Source organism: Anneissia japonica, unplaced genomic scaffold (genome assembly GCF_011630105.1).
Source record: "Anneissia japonica isolate Jap-2015-1 unplaced genomic scaffold, ASM1163010v1 scaffold288060_len1141017_cov207, whole genome shotgun sequence".
In the NCBI taxonomy this organism is placed as follows: Eukaryota; Metazoa; Echinodermata; class Crinoidea; order Comatulida; family Comatulidae; genus Anneissia; species Anneissia japonica.
In genome coordinates, this window is record NW_022712486.1 from 716,365 (window position 1) to 743,517 (window position 27,153).

At 36.4% G+C, this 27,153-nt stretch overlaps 3 protein-coding genes and 2 long non-coding RNA genes across 8 annotated transcripts in view; 2 read left to right on the forward strand and 3 right to left on the reverse strand.

The window, feature by feature from the left end:
• Positions 1–377, forward strand: part of LOC117107858 — a 5,184-nt gene extending 4,807 nt beyond the window's left edge. For both annotated transcript variants that reach the window (XM_033249665.1, XM_033249666.1), the window contains exon 4: positions 155–377. In XM_033249665.1, coding sequence (XP_033105556.1) covers positions 155–348 — 194 coding nt within the window. In that variant the 3' untranslated portion in view covers positions 349–377. The remainder of the gene's footprint in view (positions 1–154) is intronic.
• Positions 90–10,121, reverse strand: LOC117107856 (succinate-semialdehyde dehydrogenase, mitochondrial-like). Of its 3 annotated transcripts, XM_033249663.1 has the most exons (11): positions 10,033–10,121; positions 8,590–8,885; positions 7,495–7,578; positions 6,970–7,140; positions 6,604–6,720; positions 6,206–6,349; positions 5,395–5,538; positions 4,989–5,144; positions 2,428–2,597; positions 966–1,253; positions 90–486 (listed from the first exon to the last, which is right to left on the reverse strand). In XM_033249663.1, exons 2-10 carry the CDS (start codon positions 8,881–8,883, stop codon positions 989–991), a joined length of 1,545 nt encoding a protein of 514 aa, XP_033105554.1. In that variant the 5' UTR covers positions 8,884–8,885; positions 10,033–10,121; the 3' UTR covers positions 90–486; positions 966–988. The 3 variants fall into 3 exon arrangements, with proteins under 3 accessions (XP_033105554.1, XP_033105553.1, XP_033105552.1); XM_033249662.1 differs by lacking the exon at positions 90–486 and having other exon boundaries at positions 552–1,253; positions 10,037–10,121; XM_033249661.1 differs by lacking the exon at positions 90–486 and having other exon boundaries at positions 552–1,253.
• Positions 10,122–10,605: 484 nt separating this feature from the next.
• LOC117107860 lies at positions 10,606–21,097 on the forward strand. Its single transcript, XR_004445297.1, has 4 exons — positions 10,606–10,686; positions 11,611–12,005; positions 20,065–20,300; positions 20,484–21,097. It is a non-coding gene; the product is annotated as an uncharacterized LOC117107860 (long non-coding RNA).
• LOC117107857 (succinate-semialdehyde dehydrogenase, mitochondrial-like) lies at positions 16,282–27,098 on the reverse strand. Its single transcript, XM_033249664.1, has 10 exons — positions 26,996–27,098; positions 23,204–23,499; positions 22,846–22,929; positions 22,074–22,244; positions 21,220–21,336; positions 20,473–20,616; positions 20,078–20,221; positions 18,528–18,683; positions 17,505–17,674; positions 16,282–16,988 (listed from the first exon to the last, which is right to left on the reverse strand). The coding sequence occupies exons 2-10, from the start codon at positions 23,483–23,485 to the stop codon at positions 16,721–16,723; spliced, it is 1,536 nt and encodes a 511-aa protein (XP_033105555.1). The 5' UTR covers positions 23,486–23,499; positions 26,996–27,098; the 3' UTR covers positions 16,282–16,720.
• LOC117107861 lies at positions 17,915–18,517 on the reverse strand. Its single transcript, XR_004445298.1, has 2 exons — positions 18,018–18,517; positions 17,915–17,950 (listed from the first exon to the last, which is right to left on the reverse strand). It is a non-coding gene; the product is annotated as an uncharacterized LOC117107861 (long non-coding RNA).
• Positions 27,099–27,153: the final 55 nt, after the last annotated feature.

The following is a 27,153-nucleotide window of genomic DNA, read 5'->3' on the forward strand; positions in this document are numbered from 1 at the left end:
GTAGGTGGTTATTTATGCGTTCTATTATACAGTATATACATATATATACATATATATATATATACACGAATATGAAACGATTGCATACGTTGACATATATATTTATATATATATTCTCATTCTTGTTTCCTTCAATACTACTTCATTCTACCAGGTTACATATCACCTGTTGAGTTGTCGGAATCGCGGAGCAGCTTTCCGCAGAGTCCTTCAGGTTCTCGTTTCAGTGTCTTGTCACCTCTTGCCCAATTATGGACGTCTCGCGGTAACCAATCGTTGGATCATTTGTCGTCCGGTTTACCAGTTCTACCAGTCACAATATCACCGCTTGTAACAGCAGAGGTATAGGTAGATAAGGCAGAACATCCAAGTACTCCAATGCATTATGATTATACCACGACTCCAACAAAACTGTAACGGTTACAGATTAAGAAGGCGAACATGCCAAAGCTGTTTATACCTCCACATGACATGACTTGTTCAATACTAGATAATGTAAAAATGACAGATAAACATAAAGAAAGACAGAAAAAAAAAAAAACAGACAATAGTGAAGATACAACAGCGATAATATCTTTAATGACTGCAGGCAGCATGGTTGTATCATGGAGGTATTATAGAATACCTTCATGTTTGTATTAGAAATATTGTTATATATGTAAAATTACTCCTATTAATATGTATAGTTGTATAATGTAAATATAAATACATTATAATTTGTCTCACTAAACTGAGTAGTGAATAAATTTATTCAACTTAATAATTTCATTTATTAGCTAAGTACAGTAATATGTTACTGAGCTCAGGACCTTTTGGCAGAGAGCTGGAGATATAGGGGTAGCTGGGAGAAGGAAAAACAACCTCAGGACAGTAGATAAAATAAATTTTAAAGTGAAGATATTCTTTGACAAATGATTTGTACCCCTACCAACCAAAGAGCTGGCCAAGAAAGGAATTGAACCCACCACTAATCCTCTCCTAAAATTTATCACATTCCTCCGAAGCAAGCATATTTGATATTAAGATATTCATCAATGCCATATTTAGATCCTTCTCTGCCGAGGCCCGATTCCTTGATGCCTCCAAAGGCAATGCTTGTAGAGGAGATCACACCCTCATTAATCCCGACCATTCCAACCTCAAGGTCTTCAGCAACTCGCCATATTTGCCGGATGTCTTGGGAGTAGAAATAACCGGCAAGACCAAATCTAGTGGAATTGGCAAGAAGGACTGCTTCCTCTTCAGTCTTAAATCTAAAAAAGAAAATCATAAAAGATGTATGAAGTCTGATGAGCTAAAAATTATATTAAATATATGAAGTTTTTACTTTATATATTCAATCACCTTTCATTTGCATATTGTTTATTTAACAAAAAAAAAAAAAAAAAAAAAAAAAATTAAATAAAGTAAAAAAATTAAATAAAATTAAAATTCTAAAAATTTATTTTTAAAAAAGGGAAAAAAAATTTAATTTAATTTATTTTAAATTAATTAAAGTAAAATCAATGAAAAATAGTTTCCAAGGAATCTGAAGATTGGTGATAAATCAAAAAGGACAAGCGGAAAGAAAAAAAAAGTGCAACTTGTAACCTTTGGTACAGTATGAACGCAAGTGGGGAGAAACAACAATTAGATGCACAAATTCAAATATGGTTTAGCGGGAAATATTTTTACCTTTAAATTATAATAGGTAAAATGTGGTATGTAAAAAGGGTAAGAAGACACAAACATCGAATAGACCTTGCACCTATGAGATGACCAGTTATCATTTTTCAAATGATGACTTAATAAAATAATAATAATAATAATAATAATTTGGGACAATTCAGGGTAACGTTATAATGTCACATTTTTTACAGTTTTTTTTTCATTGTCATTTGTGTGTTTTATTATCTTGTCTTCTTTTTGTGAATTTTGGCATTGTATTATATTTACACTTACATTAATTTGCCAAGCAATTCAATTTTCTGTATTTTTCCAGTATATGGACAAATAAAATGTCTTGGAATCTTCAATCTTGTTATTTAATACATCATAATAGATATAAAGAATGTAAACAAAACTGTATTTAATTAAGCCTATGTATATGTTTTATGTTGATGATGGTTATGGTAGTAACTTCAGAATGATATGAAACAATTTTGTGCTGAGAATTAGATATTTCAAATTTACATTTTCTAAAAAAAATTATTTTAATTATGATAAGGATTTATATTGTGAATGTACAGTATGTAAGTCTATTGTTTATAGCAGGAAAAATAAATATATAATAATAATTAAAGGTATGTTGGTGTTTGTTACATGTCATTATAATTTTTAAAGTTTGCCAGAATTTCAATCTAGCTATTATTTTTTTCTTCAGAAATCAATTGATATAGTTTTACATGCATATAAATACACAGAATAGTAGACCTTAGCAACCCTTACTTTATTACTGGTGCGAGTGGCCCAAATGTTTCTTCACTGCACACCAACATATCTTCAGTGATGTCACGTATCACTGTTGGGCTGTAAAATGTTGGCCCTTTCACATGTCTTTCACCACCAATCAGAACTTTACCACCTTTAGCTACTGCATCCTTCACATGAGAATCAACCTATTAGACAAAAGGTAAACACGGTATGCAATGGTAAGAGGTAGCCACTGTTTAGTTGGGCCCTTGTAACCCTTGGGTTACACAATCTGCATTATTATATTACTATCCAATTTCTAAGCCTCATAATGAGTTCATATTGAGTATCTTGGTTGTATGCTGTCTCTTATACACATCTAGATGTGTATAAGAGACAGACCTCAAGGTCTTCAGCAACTCGCCATATTTGCCGGATGTCTTGGGAGTAGAAGGGGCGAATCCCCCTGTGAAGTAGCGCACTATGAACGTTCTTAGGACTGTTTGAGAGGATAAAGTGAAAATTGCAATAGACGCATTATAAATAAGCGCAAAAATAATTATATAATAAATCAACAGTGGCAGATCCAGGAATTCAAAGGAGAGGTGAACCAGGGAGGGACTTTCACAGACCGAGGAACCACCCACTCCAGCCCTACCATGATTGGGGCTGAGGTAAGAAAATTTATGATTAGGGCATCTCTATATGGCCGGAAATTACACTCTCGCACTTCAATTTGAATATATTTTTGGTTTTTTTCCCTTAAAAAAATGAAAGGGGGGGGCCTTGAATCCACCTCTGCTCAAAACACAGTCTTTATCCAGACACGAAAAATGGACATGAACCAGATCACATCCTAAAAACAACAGCAGTCACTAAGACATATATCAGGAGCCGACTCGATGGAGTTTAATGTCATACCCAGGGAAGGGCACAGATCTGTTTTGAAAGGTGGAGGGGGAGGGGATTTTGTTAGTCGACACCCACCTCAGCCCCACAATGGTTGGAGCTGAGGTGAGAAAATAGTACCTCTAGATGGCCAGAAATGACACTTTTAGTAAAATTCATCATCATCACATCCCCATTAGTCAAAATGAAGCGCCAAAAAAAATTCTCATAATCTTTTATCAGGGATTTTTGACAACCATAGAGATCTTATTAATGTGTGTGTGATATACCATAGAAAACAAAGCTTAAAAACATTGTCTTTGAGTATTTACTTTACATAGGCCTACTTCAAAAAGGTGATTTCACAACCACCTCAGCCCCATCATTTCACAACCACCTCAGCCCTAAAATTTGAGTAAATAGTACTTCTCGTGATGGCCGGAAATGACACTTTTATATAGTAAAACTCATCATCATCACATTACCATTATAGTCAAAATGAAAGGCCAACAAATTTCTCATGATCTTTTATCAGGGATCTACTTAATATCCACGACAACTTAGGCCTAATTATAGCTTACTAAGCTTTAACTATATATACTATAGTATGATCAACAAATCACAACTTTTTTTCGCATTTAGCACAATTTTCTTTACTTTTTATTGCTATAAATATTATTATCAATTATTACTATCGTCATCATCATCATTGTTATTATTACTATTAGTAGTAGTATTATTATTATTAAACAAACAAATCTTTTATCAGGGATTTTTGACAACCATAGAGATCTTATTAATGTGTGTGTGATATACCATAGAAAAAAAATCTTAAAAACATTGTCTTTGAGTATGTACTTTACATAGGCCTACTTCAAAAACATGATTTCGCAACCACCTCAGCCCCACAATGGCTGGGGCTGAGGTGAGAAAATTTGAGGAAATAGTACCTCTCGAGATGGCCGGAAATGACACTTTTATATAGTAAAATTCATCATCATCACATTACCATTATAGTCAAAATGAAACGCCAACAAATGATCTTTTATTAGGGATCTACTTAATATCCGGGACAACTTAGGCCTAATTATAGCTTACTAAGCTTTAACTATATATTATATTATGATCAACAAATCACAACTTTTTATCGCATTTAGCACAATTTTCTTCACTTTTTATTGCTATTAATATTATTATTAATTATTACTATCGTCATCATCATCATTGTTATTATTACTATTAGTAGTAGTATTATTAAACAAACTTTTAAAGAAACTTGCAAAAGGATAAAAACGAAATTGAACCAGAGTATCGCATTTCTATCTTAAAAGACCTGGCCTGAGATTTATGGATTTAAGATTTTTTTTAAATCACGCTTTGGCCTATGTGTTCTATTAGGCCTATATATTTACATGTTTAGAAGTATTCATTTTGAGTGATCCCAGGAAAGAATTTGTATTGGCTCAATCATACCCATAGATGGCCATCTATGGATATGACAGTGATTATGTTTACTATTGAAAATCTGTGGGCCTAAATAATAAATAAATAAAATTATTGACTACATTTTCCCTATGTTCTAAGTAAAAGATATAAAGGAGCTCAGATCAATTGAAGGCCACCAACTGCCACATTTCAAGTACATTATTCCCAAGTTGGTTTATGTTTTTCCATTGGCACCATATATATTCAATTTACTTCTCACTGACCTTGTCAACTGCCTTTTCATTGATCAGTGGTCCTTGTGTGGTGCCATCCTCCTGACCATCACCAACCACAAACTGACTTACAACTTTTGCGAGCTTCTCACAGAATTCATCATACACTTCTTCCTGCACTAATATCCTGTTTGCACTTATGCATGTCTGCAAAATTAAAATTAGTTTAAAATAGCACAACATTGGGTTACTAGATGTGAAAACTATTTTATAATCATATTTTTACATCTACTAATATGTCACATGTTTTGGCTTGCATCCTTCGTCAAGCCTGCAGGCAGGATTTCTGAAGGGGGTTAAAGATATAACACCTCAGATGTCCGGAAATGGCAATAAATATACAAAATTTCAAATATTTGGAGTTAATTTCAACAACTTCCAAGCAAATGGTACACACCTGACCTGTTCCTCTGTACTTTGAAGCAACAGCACCTGCTACGGCAGCATCAACATCTGCTGAATTGAACACGATGAAGGCAGCATTTCCTCCTAGCTCCATTGAAACACGCTTCATTGTATCAATTGACTGCTTCATTAAGACCTAAAATAATTAAAATACCAGTCAAGGCCATTGGGTAGCATTTAAGTAAATGCTTGACAATTTATGGACCAGATAAGAATAGTAATATATACTCCGTCTTTGTTAACCCATTGTTTGATCGCCAATGATGGAGATTTCCCTGCATATTTTGTGTTGTTGCATAATCAAATTGTGGGAGCTATTACGGTTCTTATATAAAAGTTTTGAGCCCAAATGGATTTCTTGAAAACGTTATTTGAAATCACCTAGCCACCCTTGATGTGGTGAAAAAGCTTGCTTTTATTCCTTTCATTTTTATCTCAACTTTTTGCACTTTTTGAGTTAAATATGCACGAAGTGAATACCCCAAAAAGTAGTCATACTTACTATCTATTTTTATACATGTTACAATAGTCATTGAATAAAAAAAATGGTATTTTGAAGTCCTTGTATTCTTCTTTTCCTTGGTATATAACAAATCTTTTTCAGAAACATTTTAAAATCTGTTGAAAACTCTGGTTTCACGCTCAAAGTGTTAAAAGATAGTTACTGATAACTCAAGTTTTCCATATCTACCATAACTTCTTTAGGTGTGAGCACTTGGGCACTGACAGAAACCATAGTAGGATCACTTAAGTACTAACAGAAACCATAGTATTGGTGAAAGCTTACATTTTTTTATACTTACTTTGCCCGTAGCTGTGGATCCGGTGAATGATATCTTGGAAACCTTTGGACTCTGACAAAGAACCCTGCCAACCTCTGAAGCATGCTGGTGAGAGCAAGTGACAACATTCAAAACACCAGCAGGAATTCCAACTTGCTCTGCAAACTAAGAGGTAGGCAACAAAAGATATTTGTACTAATATTCAATCACACAAGACAAATTTTCTTAATAATAAAAAAATAATTCTAATTGATAACTTCATTAATATATGAAAATATGAGAAACTGAATAATAATTATATATTCTAATCGATAACTTTATTAATATATGAAAATATTTATTCTTTGAGAAGCTGAATAACAATCAGATATAAGTCAATAACGTTTGGGTTTTGTAGGCGAGTATGATCGTCTACTTACATAGCACGTGGCAAGTGCTGATAGTGGCGTGTCCTCAGCCGGCTTGACAACCACAGTACATCCTGCTGCCAGAGCAGCGCCGACCTTCCTTAGGATCATTGCATTTGGGAAATTCCACTACAAAGAGATATTTCACAATAAATGTGATGATGTATGTGATAGGTATGTTACTTAGTACTGTTCATGCTGTAGCTTTTGCAACGACTTCATGATTGTGTGATACCACTTGTGGGTGGGGGAGTATTTTTCAGTGGCATTTGTAGGGTTGTAATTTGATGTGTCACCATATATTTTTATCTGTGTTTATTCGACATTTGAAATCTAACATAAATGAATTAAACATTTGTGTTTCTTTAGAGTTCATACCGGTGTAATGATACCACACACCCCCACTGGTTGCTTTAGGTGAAGTAACCTTTTGGACTTAAATGCAGATGGGATTACATCTCCATAGATTCGCTTGCCTTCCTCCGCAAACCATTCCACAAATGATATGCCATATCCTATTTCACCTCTAGCTTCTGCAAGGGGTTTTCCCTATGAAACAAAAATAATTAGCAAATAAAAAATTAAGATAAAATATTTTTATTTGAATACTTTTAACATATACAATCATTGTGACTACTGTAAATCAGATATTGTATGAAATTAATTTAGTTGAAGGATTTAAATAAATTTGAAATCTTTTGTTTTACCATTAATCAAATGTTTTTATTGTATAATAGCGCCCTCTAATACGAGGACTAGCGCTACCATTTATTTGAAACAATTTGAAAATGGTTTAAAACATTAATATTTTTCTCAATCTTGGGAAGTTACCTGATTTGAAAATAAAAATATTAAAAGAAAAAGAAAAAGAAAGAAATGGAAAAATCATTTGAGAAAACTTACATTCTCTGCTGTTAGAATTTGAGCCAAATCTTCTTGGTTCTTTGCCATTATGTCATGCCATTTCTTTAACAATATACTCCTTTCCTGCAATACATGCATAACACTGACAAGGAGCATTACAATGAATTAATTAGTAGTATCCAAATGATGAGTATTGAGATGGTCCCTTAAATTAATTAGTAGTATCCAAATGATAATGAGTATTGGGATGGTCCCTTAAATTTTGGCACGTAAAATAGTTTGGGTCAGGATAGGACAGCACAAACTATTCTTTTGTCTAATGATAATGATGTGTAGCGTATGCTTTATATCAACTTTAAAGTAACTTAATGGCAGGCAGTGGTGATGCCACTAATGCTCTGATATCTGATGTGTATCTAGGAGTATTGGCATGGGCACTGATGGGACGAGATGTGGGGAGAGGGGAGGCATGATGGGAAAGTGGGAAATACTAGATGTAGGAATGAGATGATATGATTTAAGTTTCCACTAGAGGAGTCTAATTCTGTATGCTCAGCAAGTTCTCAATGGGAATGGGAATTTGGGGTGCAAACATTTTATTGGAGTTTATGCCCCCTACCTCCTTAGATATCAGGCTTTGACAACATGCAATAGCTGTGTATTTTTTCGTTCAGGGCATTTTCCCTTAGTCTGGACTTCGAGTCTGTGGAACCTGTCCTTTTGCATCTGTTTCTTTTTGTGTCTGATGTTTTGTGATGTTTCTTTTTGTGAGTCGCAATAAATTTGTCGCTCACATCACGAAACTAACACAATCAAAGTAGATTGTGTTAGTTCGTGAAATCACAGTAGCACGTCAAAACGAGCGAGTATTGGTTGTCAAGCAATTTTGTATTCTTTACCACAAAAAGTCCTTAACAATAACAGCGCATATTTTGATGTGCTTTCTTCATCTCACAAACTAACACAATCTACTTTGATTGTGTTAGTTCGTGATGTGAGCAACGAATTGAATAAAGAGTAAAAAGAGTCTTTCTTTTTGTCCAGCAAATTTTCATTGGGAGGAAAAACTTCATATGGGGGTCTATGCTTCCTACTTCCTTAGATATGCTGACATATCAGGCTTTCACAACTTACAATAGCTGTGTAATTTTTCCACCGTTTGAAGGCATCAGCTGCATGGTTCACTGCTGTTTGTGTTTCTTTGGCTTGCATATCAGGTACTTCACTGATCAAATCTCCATTTGCTGGATTCCTTACTGGAAACGTCCTCCCATCTTCAGCAGTTACCCATTGTCCATTGATGTATGCATTCTTAAATGCCAGTGATGATGCAGATCTTGACTGTTGTATTGAAGTACAGTGAGTTGAAAGTGATTTTGTCAAAAGTTTCAGATCACTAACCAGTTTACGGGACATTTTTTGAGACATCTCTGTAACGATAAGAAACCAAAGGTGAAAATATTTTCTTAGGAAATTACTGACAATTGCAGTATTGATATAGGAAATGTAAGTTATAACATTACTTTGCAGAGTAGGCAGTGGTATATCAAAATTATTGAATTAAAATGGGTGAAGGGAGGTCTGATGGGGGTGTGAAGGTGAAGTGGACGTCAATGATTAAGTGAGGGGAACTATCTCATTTTCAATGGGGGTTCTGGTTCTGGTGAAATACTGCATAAATTCCACAGCATGGATGTACATATGGCATATGCAGATGTAAGTTGACGGAGCCTTACATAAAATCAGAGGCGTATCCAAGTCTTAAAATGGGGGTGCTGATTGGTGGGGGGGGCGCGAAAGGTGAAGTGGGGGATCGATGATCGGTTGAGGGGCACTAATTCACAAAATGAGGTGATTTTAGGTCATTTTTAAGTACTTGACTGTGATTTTTTTTTGGGGGGGGAAGCGAGTATTTTTGGAGGGGGGGGCGTGCACCAGCCCCCCCCCACGCACCCCTAGATACGCCACTCACTGCAGACTGCATGAAATGAGCCCCGTAATAATATTGGTGATGTCCACTTGAAGAATTTAGTTTACTTTCAAAATTTGATATTGAGGGTGTTGAGTAATTTGTTCCACTCACATAACAGGTAAAGAGAAAACTTACACATAGGCTGCTGCTATGTAGGCCCCTATATGCATATGCTATTATAGGGGGGTTTGATGAAGGCAATTGCTGCATTTTGTTTCATACGAGACTGGAGGGGGATTTTTTAAGAGTGCGCCTTCCCCCTCCCCCGCGTACCACATAGGGCCTAGAAACACAACTGACAGTAGGCCTTCCTTTAAGTTTAACAGGCATACCGACGTTCATGAACTTCCGTCCACAAGTCACAAGAAGGGAAACATCTTCTTGGTTGTTGATGATGCCTAGGGCTAGGTAGGCCTAGTAGGCCTAGCCTAGCCTCAGAGCTTCTAGCCTAGCCAGACCAGAGGAGACGGCCCTAATTTTATTCAACCCTAACCTTAACAATTAATAACGGTGTGATACTGGAGTTATGGTTAAAGTTAGGGTTAGGCCCTTTTTGGGTCGAGTACTAAAATTCATTAGCGCCCTGACACTTCATATAACGTTACCTGCCTTAGCCTGTTAAACTGTGGACACTATTTGTTTTGTTATCCTAGCCTACATTGAAGCATGGAGGTATGATCGATCGAAGTTACTGCGCCAGGGTTGTTATTCAATGGTAAACAATAGTGCGCCCTCTCCCGGGGCACCGGAGTCAGCCATTGTTGGTCGATATTTACTTGTGTTTGGTTCTTGCTGAATAAACGTTATAACTGTAGACTACCGTGTGTGTAATTTCATTTAAGTCGAATCTAGCCTACTGGCGCTGTTCGCACGGTACCGTGGGAATAATGGAATAAGTTCGTATTCGCACGGCAGACCTGGCCAAAATTGCGATGAGTGCGAATAGTCATATTTACACGACCTCTGACACATCCAGGGCAGTTCATCGAAAATAATTATCAAATTAACCTCAATATAATCATAGTTTATAAATTCTTTATATGTTTATGATAACTAATAATGTAAACACGGATTTTCTCTTAGTTTTATTTGTTTTATATTTATGTTTTGGTTTTTATTGCAAAAAGACTATCATAAAGTGAAGCATAATATTAGTTAGGTTGATAGCAGCAGAATGCAAAATGGACAACAGACGAGACTACGTACTGGAGTCGGGCAGGACTGTATTGTACTTGTTTCTGGTTTCTGATGAGAAAGAGGTAATAAAGTCTTTCAGATATTATTAGATGGCGGTAGTGCCTGTATTATTTATATACTAAGTATTGCACCATAACTTGACTTGTAGAGAGAACGATCGTGTACTTACAACAGTCAATTCGCTCATGCACTCTCGCACTCACTGATGAAAGGCCGTCGGTTGTCGGGGCGTGCCTTGCGCCTAGGCCTAGTAGCTAGGCCCTAGACCTTACACCGGGCGTCAGCATTTAATATATTTCATACTTCATATGTTTATACCAACGTATATTGTGTAGATACTTATTGATTATATTCATTAGGCCAAATAATGATATTGTGAGTGTTCATTAAGATCCCAAATTTACTAGGCCTAACGAAGCGGCAGCCAGTATAGGCCTAGGCTAGCCTAGTCAGTATAATATTTCAAAACTTGTTTTGTATCAATATCATAATTTACTCCTATCATCAAAAAGAAAATATACCTAGGCCTAGTTGTTTGAATTTGATCATTATTATCTATAATACTTTTTTCTGTACAATGAAACAACCTGTAATAGATTTAAGCTGGGCACTCTCTGTGTCGTACGAATGTCAGCCGACGAATCCAACTCTGTTGCGTTGGACGATGCGACGTCATCCGCTGATTATCAGTGGTAATCAAAACAAATCTTCATTAAAAACGATCCGTTGCGCATGCGTCGTGGTGTTGCGCTCTCTATAGAATCTTATTGAGTGCAGTGAGTGGTCAGCTTTAGGCCAAAACAACTGTGTACACAGGCCTGACCGACCTAAAATCTTAAATATTGAAAGCAAAAAAGCTGGATGCCGACACAATTTTTCTTGCGCTCGCTCTCTCTCACTCCAAACGATGATTTTATTTATTCTTAATGCCAGTTTAGAAATCAAACAACAAAGTCTCAACATTGCAATTGTGATCTCTCTTATAGATGCCAACAGACAAGTACCAATGGGCCAGCATACAATAGCAATGTCCAGTATTGAAACCCTCTAAACTACGAGGACTACTTTAATCAAAGTGGATTAGATCATATTACCAAACACTACCACATTTGTGCTAGGCTATACCAGACAACCTCCGGTACTGAGAATGGAGGGTGATGGGACTATACAGCCTTGCATTCCCATCTCCTTCGACACCAGTTATTCTACTAGGCTACATGACTGTCAAAGTTGTTGGAATCTCAGAGTAGCTCACCTGAGTGTTCTTCAAGCTCTCCTAACGTAGCTTAGGGTCCTGTCGCTGCTTGCCTGAGAACGGAAGAAGACTGCTTCATTAATTCTGCCAGTTACCATATCACTGCTTGTGACAGCAGAAGTAAAGGTAGATAAAGCACAGCACCCAAGTACTCCCAACGCATTATAATTACATCACGACTCCAACAAAATTGTCACGGTTACAGATTTAAAAAGTGAACATTCCAAAGTTGCTTATACCTCCACATGAAGCAATTTGTTCAATAGTAGACCAATGCAAAAGTGTGCACCACCTGTGTTAAACAACAAATCACATGGGGAAAGCAACAGAAAGAGCTAAGTAAAACTAAAAATACAGCCAACAAGAGCACTCAGTAGAGAGCATGTCTCTGCCCACCGCAAATCCCTTTCTATAAAATAAATCTCCCAAAGCATGTTTCTATTTTACTTCAACTACCACCAGTACCACCCAGCCTCACTGCAATCCACCACTCTTCAAAAACGCACAGTAACATACCCAAACACTTTTTATTTCAAAGAGGGGCACTATTTCTACTTTTAGTATAGGTTTTTGGGGACCCTTTTTTAGAGTGGCCATTTTGAGATTTTGTAATCCAAAATGGTTTTACCAAAATTCATGGTCGGTCTACTTGTCACTACACATGTTACGTTTTGAAAGCAGAATCCAAGCAACATATAATCTTGAACATTTTATTTTTAACCACTGAAACTATAGAAAAAATGTGACAACTCAATTACTTTCCAACCACCATCTACACTTCACTAACCAGGTAACTGAAAACGCCTAGGCCTTCTATTAGTGGTATACCTGCTAATTCCTTCCTTTAATGGTATTGAAATGGAAATATTATGTAAATAGTCAATGGATGTTAGCGTTACATGTTTAAATATAAAGATGCATTAAAAATATTCTCAATCAGTTCCCAAAAACTGAAGTTAGTACATTTACAACGCTGTACACATTTACTGTAATTGCACTAATTTAAATATTCATCATACAGCTATTGTTATCTGCTTACGGTATACGGTAAAAATGGTCCTCATACCTATACACTACTTAAACACTTCTTTAAAACATGACAAACTCGTGTCATTTTGATCCATTGATCCATTTTAGAGATAGTTAGGGCTGGGACCTAATGGCCCTCAAATGCACACCCGAATTTGGATAGTCACCAACACTTCATAATTTCTTCCTTGTAACTTGGTTAAACTTTCACAATTTAAGTTTCATTCAGATCAGTTGATTAGTTTTTGAAATATCTGGTCTGTGACGTCTTCCTTTGAATGGTCCTCATATCCACACCCTACTCCGGATGGTCACCAAAATGTAAACATTTCTTCATCCAAACATAACAAAATATTGTGGGTAGTGTCATTTAGAGCCATAGATTATTTTTAGACATATTTAGGTCTGAGACCTTAGGATTTTAAATGACCCTCAAATTCACACCCAAATTTGGATCATCACCAACACTTAATAATTTATTCCCTGTAACTTGGTTAAAATTTCATGAAAGTTTCATTCAGATAAGTTGACAAGTTTTTGAAATATCTGGTGTAGAGTGTTTGCTCTTAAATCCCTTTAATTGGTCCTTACATCCACACCCTACTCCGGACCGTCACCAAAGGTTAATCATTTCTTCATTGGGTGATACCTCACACTCCCTGTAATTTTCATTTATATCTGTGCAGATGTTTTTGAGATATTTAGAACAAAAAAAAACCCACAAAAAACACAAAAATGTGACAAACTCACAACTGAAAACATATGTGGCAAAGACAAGCCAAACCAGTCACCCGTCGCAAATCGTGTTTCAGAGAAAATCGCCAAAACATGCTGGAATGTCAAATTTTTAAAATAATTGCATTAAACTAACCTTTATATATCTACACATCATTCTATGCTGTTATTTTCCCCATTTTCAATGTTAAAACAATAATTTTTAAGGATTTATGAGAAATGCCTGAAATCATAAACTTAGACGGTTAATTTCTCATATATTGTTCTTTAAACAGCTGTATGGTTAAACGCTTGTAACTTCATAAGGAAATGTCCGATTTGAATGATTTTTTTACCATTTTATAGCTATTATTTTACTCTCCAACACTGTATTAATAACTCAAAATTGATTTTTGCGACGAGTGACTGGTTTGGCTTGTCTTTGCCACATATATCTCCTGGCGGAGATAATAAGAGAGAGCAGCTCTTAGCTCACTGGTGGTAGCCACTGTGTGTGCGCCGAACCGTGGAGATCTCTAGGTCCCTGGTTCAATTCCCATCGCTCCTCTCCTTGTGTTTCAGTTGGAGGGCTGAAATGCAAGTTACGATAGCGCATCATTTTTTGGATGAAAATTGAAGCCATTGGTCCTGTGCGCACATTAAAGAATGCAGCACACTATTCGGAAAAAAGTAGGGGATTGTCTCCCTTGTACTCCCAATCACCACCAGAAGGACCCCACTGGAAATATTAAAGTCTTCTTCAGACTTACATTGGTTATTTTTTGTGTTTACACCGAATAAATCCATCCATTTCAGTGAAGATACAACTGCTATGAGAAACAATAATAAATCAAATGGCTAAAAATAAGTTTCATTTGTAATCTTTGACATACGAATAATGTTACTATTTCTGCAGGCAGCATGATTGTATTGGAGATATGTAAATTACTGCTATTAATGTGCACTCACTTTTGCAGGCTGTGAGTACCATAATGTTTAATAATCAGTTTATGTTTGTGAAGTAGGCCAAATGACTTGTATAAAATCATAATATTCTAAGCAGAAGTGGACCCGAAGAAGAATCCATACACAGTAAATCCATACATAGTACGAAGCACCAAACTGGGGAGATGGGGGCTGGGGTGATTATAGCTGATTGTAAAATAAAATTAATACTAGTACTCAAATTACTTTTACAGCTTACTCTCTTCCCCTCTTCCTCCTTTCTCAACCACTGCTACAGTAAGGCATATTAAATAGGGCCTTTTGCTACAGCTTTTAACTACGATTTTAGTAAGACCATTACATATCAAAAACAAATAACCTTTTAAATAAAAAACCATAGTGAGGCAATAATTGTTGTTATTTTTAACTCACCTTTATTCATATATTTTTTTTATTATTATAATAACATACTGTAACTAAACATAATCATAAAATTGATATTCAGCTGCGATTCCTTCAAAAATATTTTGTCTGACTTAAATATATATATATAACTATTATATAATCTGTTTAATGATATAAATTCTATATTTTTTTTTTCATTGGTAATGTGTTAACATATTTTTTCCCACCATATACTTTATACACAGTAATAATAGCTTTATTTGAAAGTTAAACTTTTGAATCAGTGGTACACGTCACAATAAAACTATAAAACCACAGACTTAAAAACAACACACGAATGCAAAAAGACAAGGCTTAAATATAATTCAATAAAATATACAGTCAGGGATATTTAAAATAAATTAATCATTTAAAACCAAACATTATTATTTAAAATACAAGTAAAACAGAAACGGGTCAAAAAGTGCAAAAGGGTTCAAATTTGAATTTAAAATTTTAAAGAAAGTATATAAATAAATATTGGCAAGATGGTTAAAATGGTCTGAAAGTACTTACCTGTACTGTAGAATAAGATTAAAATCATGCTATGCTGCATATTAACACTCAGATTTTACTTAAAATAAGGTTACATGATCATCATGCTCTTTTAAGATATGCTTTGCAGAACTTACCCAGAATTTGATTAATCTCTACTTTATGATTATGTTTATATACAAATCAGTGTTACGTTATTGTTGTACAACTCATGCTCTAACAGGTACAAGGCACTGTATATTATTGTATTCAAGCACTCTTCTTTTTTTTGAACACAATTTTCATGTGGTGTCATGATTAAGAGACCAATGGTGCAGTGGCATATCTAAGTCTTGAAATGGGGGTTCTGTATGGGGGCTGTCTCTTATACACATCTAGATGTGTATAAGAGACAGGTTGACAAGTTTTTGAAATATCTGGTGATCTGGCTTTGAATTTCAAGCAAACTTTTTGGAAATTATGTTTGTCCATTACATAACATTTACGATCCTATTTTTGTATTATTTTGAGAATACATTTAAAGTGAAGACTTACTAATTATTTGCTCCTAAATTTCCTGAGCTTTATGTTCCTTTACTAAGTTTTCATATTCATTAAAGATAGCCGCGTTGTGAAGAGTTTGCCTGAAGTTCATGACACCACCCATGCCTGCACAGGACAAGATATCCACCATTTGGTCAAACCACTTTCATAAACGGGTGTCAAACAGTTAGGTACGCAATATGAGGCCAATGGCTATCGTGAAACATTGAAAGTCTTTTTAAATATTCAAGTCTAATGATATCTTGTAAAGAAATAGTATACCACCCTAGATCAATAAATAAAGTCTCTTAGTGGTGCAGGAAGACTTCAGAATTACCCTTGCCATTCTTATTTGTAACCTCTCAATGGTTAAAATGTCACTAGGCCCACCAACTCATGCTGCACATACATAATTAATTGATGGAAGAGCCAGGATTTTCTATTATAAATCACCATAATATACACGATTATAGTCATCTTAACCACCTGTATTAACATTCATTTTGTTTATAATGTTTACACAAGCAGTTAAGATAAAGAATATAGTTAAAACTGGATTATACAATACATGCTAAAATGTTGTGGTAGGTGTACATTATACATCTCTTATTTGTCACATACCATTGTCAACCAAAGAGGTGACCATGCAAGGAATTGTACTCATGACCAATCTTAATATTCTCTACTAATATTTAACATATTCCTCCAAAGCAAGTGTACTTGATATTAAGATATTCATCAATGCCATATTTAGATCCTTCTCTGCCGAGGCCTGATTCCTTGATGCCTCCAAAGGCAATGCTTGGAGAGAAGATAATTCCCTCGTTAATCCCAACCATTCCAACCTCAAGGTCTTCGGCAACTCGCCATATTTGCCGGATGTCTTGGGAGTAAAAATAACCGGCAAGACCAAATCTAGTGGAATTAGCAAGAAGTACTGCTTCCTCTTCATTCTTAAATCTAAAAAATAAAAAATAAAATCAATAACTATATATGGACTATGATGAGCTAAAAATAATATTAAGAAAACTATTTATTGTATAAATGCACAAGCGAAGGAAGCGTTATTCCAAATGAGGCTCTTGAGGGGGCGTTTCTTCGAGGGAAGCATTTAGATAGATTGTACATGAACTTTAATTACTGTATGGAACAATTTTGTTCTTAAAATTAGATATCCTCAAAATTCACTTTTTAAAAAAAAATAATGTGTTTTTTTAGAGGTGAAATGAATATGCAATAAAAAGGTCAGTCTTATTTTTGTATATTATCATACTTAAATTATGATAAAGATTTTATATTGGAGGAAAAAAGAAATGATTTAATAATTAAAGGTATGTTGGTGTTTTATGTAATTTTAATTTAAACTTTTTTCTAGAATTTCAAACTATCTATTATTATATTATTTCTTTAGAAATCAATTGATATAGTTTTACATGCTTATAAATACACAGAATAGTAGACCTTAGCAACCCTTACTTTATTACTGGCGCGAGTGGCCCAAATGTTTCTTCACTGCACACCAACATATCTTCAGTGATGTCACGTATCACTGTTGGGCTGTAAAATGTTGGCCCTTTCACATGTCTTTCACCACCAATCAGAACTTTACCACCTTTAGCTACTGCATCCTTCACATGAGAATCAACCTATTAAACAAAAATGTAAATCTATGCAATGATAAGAGGTAGCCACTGTTTAATGTTGGGCCCTCGAATTAAACCATGAACATTATTATTATTTGTATTTGTATTTAGGCACACTTTATTCAAAAATTGAATACACGGCCACATGGCCCAACAGGTAAAACATAACTGGCACGCAAACCAGAGTCACCATGAACAAATCTTGAGGAACATGCAACGGAATTTAATCAATTTTTTTTTTTTTTTTTTTTGGTATAATCATTTATTTTATTATTACACCTAATTTACTTTTTTTTTTACTTAATTTGGTAAAGTAGGCATTCAACCATCCTTATTATTATTACACCTAATTTACTTATTTATTTACTTAATTTGGTAAAGTAGGCATTCAACCATCCTTAAGTTTTTGTGTACCCCAACATTCACCGTCACCCAAGGACACACCAGTAAATGCTGCCTGGTGAGGTTTACGGAATTACCGCACAGCTTACATGAGCAAGCATTATTAAGGTGGTAACAATTAGCTATGCTACACCAAAGGTTATGGTAAGCCATCCCAATCCACCACCCCATCGTTTTCCTCATTGGCCCACGCAACAGGGTCACATTTGGAGAGGTCTGAATGCCATCACAAATCAGCGATGGTAAAGGAGTATTTAATCTAAAGTAATTTTGGGGAATATCTCCAGCACCCACCCAACCAGATTCATCAAGGAGATGAGAGTTGGAACTAAATTTTGAAACACCCCACCAGTGTTTTAATAGACGGCACTGCACAAGAGTTATGTAATCAAAGTCAGCACTGGTCATTATTATTATTATATCATTATATATATTCAATTTACTTCTCACTGACCTTGTTAACTGCTTTTTCATGAATCAGTGGTCCTTGTGTGGTACCATCCTCTTGACCATCACCAACCACAAACTGACTTACAACTTTGACGAGCTTCTCACAGAATTCATCATATACTTCTTCTTGCACTAACATTCGATTTGGGCTAATACATGTCTGTGAATTGATAATTACATAAAACAGTACATCTTTGAGATACACATAGAAACCACTGTGTTTACCAAAAATTGTTTAAAATTTATTTGTACTTAAATTTATTTTAAAAATCTACAGACCTTAAGGTGAGACTTTTTGTCATGGCGGTGGCTGCGCTAATTGGCCATAAATAAAATTTTATTTTTATTCAAAATCATCAATATTTGCAGTAGGCGGGTTCGCTAAACAATGTATAAAAAAAAGTCCTGCCTAAAGAGCCTGGAATATTTATCAGTATTTTTTCTCCATATATTGGCTGAGCGGGACCATTTTAAAGAGTACTAACATGTAAAAAATACATCAACATACTTCCTTCTTCCTTCCAAAGCAGGCTAGCTTTTTCCCTAGGGTAGTAGGGCCCCGGAAAAGCCTAGTCAGGAGACTCAGACCTCTTTGTTATGGCTGTGCACAGCAGAAATGCTTTGGACTTCCAATCAAAATATTCAGGCTGGTCACTTGTCTAGTTTCAATCCAAAGACTGGGGTAATAATTTGAAACTCCCCACAGGTATTGGATTTATACGTGAACGATACATCATTATTAATCATTATTAGTCTATACTTATTTGAGTTTCTTTTTTACCTTGTTTAGCGAACCCACTAACCGCTAATAATGATTTCAAATGAAAATATAATTTTCTTTTTCGCCAATTAGCACAGTCGCCACAAAAAAAAAGAAAATTGCAGAAAACTAAAAGTTGTTTTTTTTTTTTTTTACTACACCTGTCTCTGCCTTAAAAGCTCAAAAAATAAGATATGTATATTTCTTCATAATTATATATCCTAAGTTTTCCTAAAGATTTTTGATTTTATCCATTGTCATCCCCGAACTTAGAAATACCAGATTGGTGTCTGGTAGGGGATAGTTTCACTGGTAGTTAAGATATTATGTTTTTGTTGTTTTCTTTAATTCATTTTGTTTTCAATAATTTTGTTCTCTTCTAATTATGTATGGCCTTGCACAGCCTTGATGAAAAACACCCATGGGTGATTCAAGTGTCTCTGTGTTTAAATGAAGTATATTATTATTATATAAAATTATTATACAAATTTTCAACATCCATTACTACACTGTTTTACATTTAACAATAAAATTTTATTTTTTTCTCCATCTGGATATTTTTGGCAAAACCATTTGCTAAATACGAAAACTTATTTTTATTTTCTTTTTCTGCCCTACTCTAACAATCTTTAAAAAAATAAGTTTGCAAACAAGGTATAAACAGGGAATAAGTTTCACCTTAAGCTTAGGGTTGGAGTGCACCCTCACTATTCATTATGAGTGCTGTGTCAACAAATAGGCATTTTATTAATTTGAACCAGTTGTATACATTGTTTTTTAGTTACTTTACCCACCTGACCTGCTCCTCTGAACTTTGCAGCGACCGCACCTACCACTGCAGCGTCAACATCGGCTGAATTGAACACGATGAACGCAGCATGTCCTCCAAGCTCCATCGAAACACGCTTCACTGTGTCTACTGATTGCTTCATTAAGATCTTAAAATATTTGGAATACCAGTAATTAGTCCGCGTTCAAGTAAATGCTTTACAATTGATGGGGATAGAACCTAATCGTGTAAGTGATTGTGTCCACCATGCTCATTAAAAAAATTATTTTTATTAAAAGATAGTTATTGATAACTAAAATTAGTTACTGATAACTAAGATTTTCTTATCTACCATGACATCACTTAAGCACTAACACAAACCATAATAGTGGTGAAGAATTTAAGTTACAGTGTACTCACCTTTCCCGTAGCTGAGGATCCAGTGAATGATATCTTGGAAACTTTTGGACTCTGACAAAGAACCCTGCCAACCTCAGAAACATGTTGCTGAGAGCAAGTGACAACATTCAAAACACCAGCAGGAATTCCAGCTTGCTCTGCAAACTAATAGGTTAGCAAAATTTGTTTTAATAATATTTATTTTGACAACACATCTTGTTATTACCTACTTATATATTATAATAAGATTAAGCAGTCTTGCTTTGATGGTAGCAACTGCCCTGGAAAACGACATTTGTACAAATGGCTTTCGGTAAATAATTAAAAAAATGTAATCAATATAATAATATAATATATGAACAGATTTATTCTTGAAGCAACTGAATAATAGTGTAACCTTTGAACTTTCAAGGACTCTATTAAGGGATGTTCCCGCGGAGTCTCGCTCTCTCGTGGGGGCTCATCGACTAGCCAAGCTGCGTCTTGTTGGAGGCTCACACTTTGTATAGAATAAAACCGTTGACATCCAGCTTACTTGGTGTCTGGCTCATTCATTGAAGTCCGAACTCATCTAGTAACATCCATAGAGAGTTACTTGTTGGAGGCTCACACTTTGTATAGAATAAAACCGTTAACATCCAGCTTACTTGGTGTCTGGCTCATTCATTGAAGTCCGAACTCATCTAGTAACATCCATAGAGAGTTACAATAGTAATCAGATATGTCAATAACGTTTTGGTTTTGTAAGCTGTATGATCGTCTACTTACATAGCATGTGGCAAGTGCTGATAGTGGCGTGTCCTCAGCCGGCTTAACAACCACAGTACATCCTGCTGCCAGAGCAGCGCCAACTGTCCTTAGGATCATCGCGCTTGGAGAGTTCCACTGAAAAGGGATATTACGTAATAAATGTGATGATGTAAAGTATGTGATTTAGATATATGTTGCTTGATACTGCATATGATGTAGCTTTAGCGACTTTACATGCAATACAGAACAATGAATTTTGAGGAATTTATCGTAGAAGTGGTTGGCGCATCGGTTGTGGTTTGGACTCCCAACCTCGAGGTCGGGGGTTCAAAACTCTCGCTGTGCAAGTCGCTTGTGTCCTTGGGCAAGGCACTTTATCTACGGTTGTCTCTCTCCACCCAGGAGTAAAAGTGGGTACCTGGTAGGTTCAAACACAGCCTGCGCTGAATACAGCTGCAACATTATGGAATTCCCTTATGGGGCCTGAGTGTGTGTTCCATATGTGCTTGATCCAGTGATCCGGGGTAAAAATGTTCAGCGCATAGAGAAGTTTGATATGCGCTATATAAGTATACAATAATAATAATAATCACGTGATAGGAATTTGTGCGCAAGTGGGTTTGTACTTTGATGTGTCACGGTAGTTCTTGATGTGTTTAAAGGTGTTATAGGGATACACAAGTTACACTTTGGAGTGAGGAGGAAGTCATATCAACTTCCACTTCATTCAAGTTACTATTATTTTCAGTGATCATATTCAGAATTGTAAACCTCACCTTAATGTAACAATAAATCAATACAGTACATTTATTTGACATTGGAAACCTAACAATAATAAATGAATGAAGCATGTGTTTCTTAAAAGTTCATACCGGTGTAATGATACCACACACCCCCACTGGTTGCTTTAGGTGTAGTAATCTTTTGGACTGAAATGCAGATGGGATTACATCTCCATAGATTCGCTTGCCTTCCTCCGCAAACCATTCCACAAATGATAAGCCGTATGTGATTTCACCTCTAGCCTCTGCGAGAGGTTTTCCCTATCAAACAAAAATAATTTAATAGCAAATAAATATTTTGATAAACTTTTTTTCATTCTAGTAATTGCTTCTAAAACCAGTTAGAAAATGAGGGTACTGTTCAGATATTGTACAAAATTCATTTAGTTGGAAGATTTCAGTGAATTTGATATCTTTTGTTTTTACTATTAATTGAAAGTTCTCATTATAACGCCCTCTAATGCCATAAAATATTTTAAATATACGGGCTGGCAAGTTGCATCATTGGGCAATTAATGCTACCATTTATTTTAATCATTCTAATGTGGTATAAAACATCAATAATATTCATTGGTCCCCTATTAAACAGAGGATCAGGTAGAAGATTATTTTTTATGTTTTCAAATTTATTCATTCTAATTTATTTCAGTTGAAAAGCAACTTGTTTTTAAAAGTTACAGGTGTCAACTTCACTCCTCTAAAGATTCCACCTGGCTTTTCGTTCCAAGATTGAAGAAGAAAGCTATAACAATAGTGCTTTTTCTAATAATGATTTTTTTTTTTTTTGCTATCTTTGAGGAGTTACTTGATGTTGAAAACAACAAACAAAAAGCAAGATATACAATTTTTATAGAAAACTTACATTCTCCGCTGTTACAATTTGAGCCAAACCTTCTTGGTTCTTTGTCATTATGTCATGCCATTTCTTTAACAATATACTCCTTTCCTGCAATAGATACATAATATCACTTATAATGCTTTAATATCAGGTGCATGTATCAACATTTGTAATGACGCCCGGGGAATGGGGATGATGGTGTGGGGCGTGATGGGAAAGCCAGGGATACCCGCTGAAGGAATGAGAGGATTGAGGTGAGTTTCCACTAAGAGAGTTTTTTTTTTTGCTCATCAAGTTTTCAGTGGAAGGAAAAACTTTATATGGGGTCTATGGCCCCTACTTCCTTAGATAGATGCTGACATATCAGGCCTCGACAACTTACAATAGCTGTGTAATTTTTCCACCGTTTGAAGGCATCAGATGCATGGTTCACTGCTGTTTCTGTTTCTTTGGCTTGCATATCAGGTACTTCACTGATCAAATCTCCATTTGCTGGATTCCTTACTGGAAACGTCCTTCCATCTTCAGCAGGTACCCATTGTCCATTGATGTATGCATTCTTAAATGCCAGTGATGATGCAGATCTTGACTGTTGTATTGAAGTACAGTGAGTTGAAAATGATTTTATCAGAAGTTTCAGATCACTAACCAGCTTACGGGACATTTTTTGAGACAACTCTGTAACGATAAGAAAGCAAAGGTGTATGAAATACATAGACAGCAGACTAGTGGTGGCTTCAGAAGGGGTGGGGGGAGGGTGGATGTGGTTGTTCAACAAATCCAACAGGGATCCAGGCTAAAAGAGCATATATCATGATGTAAGCATGCATGCAGTAGTGGTTCCGTGAGTTTGACGACAGAGCGTCTGGCATGTCCGACAAGGCTCCAAAACAAAGGGCCAACTGGAGCCTTGGTCAGGATCCCCAAATAAAAAATTCCCTATGGGGTTCACGGGTAGAATTCAGGGGCGAATCCAGAATTTTTCAAATGGGGGGGGGGAGGGGACAACAGTTTCAGATAGATAAGTATCACATAACATTAATATTCTTTGAAAGTTTTAGAATTTAATGGCAAAATTGGGGGGAATGTTCCCCCTACTAGATCCGCCCCAGAGTTTTTATGGCCTAGTATGGCCCAAACTGTGCGTTTAGGATTAGATCGCAATATTACAGGGGTCACAAGTCTCCCAGAAGTCGCAGGAGTCTCCCGGAAAATAGGACGGCCTCCCGCACTATCGCAAGCAAGAATCTCCATGAAAACTGCCCATCTCCCGCAGACTCATAATATTTGCATGTTTTTACTACTTTATTATCAACTATCTCACAGAATTCATTGCCGATCAGTATCACCATGCGCAGCAAAATAAAATAAAATATGATAAGAAAGCTCATTTAACCAGATCTCCCAGAAGGGATTTCTTCCAACTTGGGACCCCTGACGTTAGGGATTGGCAATCAAAATATATGAGTGTAATGATATTTGGATAGGCAAATTATTATTCTTGATCAGATGACCTTATCATGGCGTTGGACAACAAGAGGTCCTGGCCTGTCAGATGGGGGAAAGTTGGTGCCCCCACTGCATGTACAATGCATAGACAGTTTCTAATTTGTGTGTGAAAATAATAGTTGATTCTGCGGTGTGATCACCTCATACAGTGGCGTAATGCTGGGGTTGAGGGCCCTGTTGCTATTTGAGACTGGGGCCATTCTTGGGTCCCGGTCACCAATTCCATTGTGGGATTGTAGATGTGCTCCTTTTTTAATCGTGTTATTGCAAATGTTTTTACGACAAAATAAATTATATATCAGTGGTGGATTCAGGAATTTGAAATAGAGGGGAGCCAGGGAGAGATTTCCTATACCACCTCAGCCCCACCATGGTTGGGTCTAAGGTATGAACATTTCTGATAATGGGGCCCCTAGGTGTTGGGGACCTGTGTACCACCACAAGAGAGAGCACAGGCATTATGCCACTGCAGGCCCGTAGCCAGGTCATTTCAAGGGGGGGTTCTCTGGGCGTGGGGTCCAGGGGAGGTTCTCTGGGCGTGGGGTCCAGGGAACTGCCTAAGGGCCCCGGTGGGGTTGTGGGCGAAGCCTCCGAAGCCAGAGCAGTTTTTGTGTTTAATGGGTCTATACAATGCTATAAAAGCAGTTATGTTTTGAAAAAGATCTATGTAATAAAAGATGGTAATATAATAAAACTGGAAAATATTTTCTGAGAATTGGCATGCTGTCTCTTATACACATCTAGATGTGTATAAGAGACAGCACCAGGTGAAACTTCTATAAGCAGCATATCTGTACAACCTATTAATTAAAATTAAACAATAGTACCGATATTTTGAATACTCCTCTTCCGCGAATTGTTTTATTGACAGTGACTCATCTAATTCTTATATAATCACTTTGACATTTTAATCGAAATAGTTCACCATATCGTAAAAGTTTGAATACGCACCCAAATCGTTGGCAATCCTCAGTGTATGTTATGTTAATGAAACATGTCATACTGTACAACGACGGAATGTGTATTACAAAATGCCAGTACGTATTTTTTAGATTTTGACGCACTCCGTTCTGTTGCTCTTATACACATCTAGATGTGTATAAGAGACAGCCTATTAATAAGGTCCATGTGAGATGGACCATGTTGATTTAATAATAATATGTTATTTGGGATGGAAAAAAGGAGAGTCAATTTTCCAAAAATGCTCCATCAGCAAATAATTTAGTGTCCGCAATGGACAGTATGGCTATGAAATTTAGTCGCAAAACTTTAGCTGTATTTGGTGGATTAAGTCGCAAAACTTTATCTTTGTTTGGTGGCGCCATCTACTCTAGGTAGACGGAGTACCAGTTGGTACATTTCTTACAAACATTCAGCCAAAGGCCAGTGAAAGTCATCCTTATGTACGTGAGCTATCGTAAAGTCATGGTTTGCCGGAGTTGCGTTCAATTTAAATCTCCGAACTTCTGAAGCTGAGATATTTAATGTAAGCTTGTATCGCAGGCTAACATTTTAAAAACGGGTGACCAAATAATGAATTAGGTGCTAAATTTTGATTTAATGCTGGGCAAGTTAAAAACAGACATTCCGTCCGAGTGGGACTCATTCAAAAATTCTAGGGGGGTTCGCTAGAAAAGGGGGGTTCGCCCGAACCATAAAAACCCCCCCTGGCTACGGGCCTGCACTGACCTCACATCACCATATTTTTGCGACCTAGACCCCCCCCCCGAAACTTAATCATTGATACCCACTCCAACTTCGCCCTCCTTGAACCTTGAATCGTATCCTCCATAAAAAGCCAAAAGCTTATCCAAGGAGTCCTGTGCTGTGCAAACATGCCCCACTGTGTTTAACAGATCAATTGTGCAAGTAAAATATTAAGAAAGATTTAAATATGTTGATGGGTTGGAATGGGTTGAAGATCCCTAAAGATTGGTAGGGCCAGACTCTGGAACTGTATTGAAGGAGCTACGAAGACACAGGAATAGTGTGCACAAAAACAGAATACCTTCCTGTTTTATGCCAAGGCAAGGGGTCTTTCCATGTCAGATCAGATCGTCCCAGACCGTATAGTAAGGTCTGCACGGGGAATAGGCTATTTCCTCCGCGCAAAAAAATTGGTCTAGAAATCCGTCCGCGCATTTCGGAAAAATAAGGCCCGATTTCCGCGCCGATTTTGCCGAAAATAGGCTTTGACCTAATGTATAAACATTGTACTATTTATGCAGTAATACATACAATTCTGCGCACCTATTTTCCTAGCGATTTGATCTGCGCAATTTTGTGCTGGTTTTTTCGGGGTATGACCTATCATCAATTAAAATACTTTACAGTATGGAACCCTCTCTTCCCCCCCCCCCCGCCCCGCCACTTTTGTGACACTCTGTGTGCGATTACTGTACTTAATGCACAAGGTCCCCCTTTTCGCCCCTGGGCTCCATGACTCGTCGTAACGACACTGGATTTAAGCATCTACTTTGCAGAAAGTTGGTTTGGACCGGATTAAACTAGAGCCTTCATTTGCCAACCCAATTCGTCGCAACAAAAACAAAGCCTAAACTGAGGCTAAAATGGCCCACCAGGTCTGGACCCATTACCCATTATGAATGCCCTCTCAATCCCAACAGACCAACGATTAACCGAATCAAAATTTATGTAAAATTACCTGTTTTTCGCCTTTTAAATCGCCGCTCCACCACTGGACAATAACATTTGTTTTGATCTGGGTTATGTCCTAGGCAATGGTTTTTTTCCCACCCGCTGTAGACCTAGCCAATCAGCATCGAGTGTTGTGATGACGCGAGATCAGGGACTTCCCCTTCG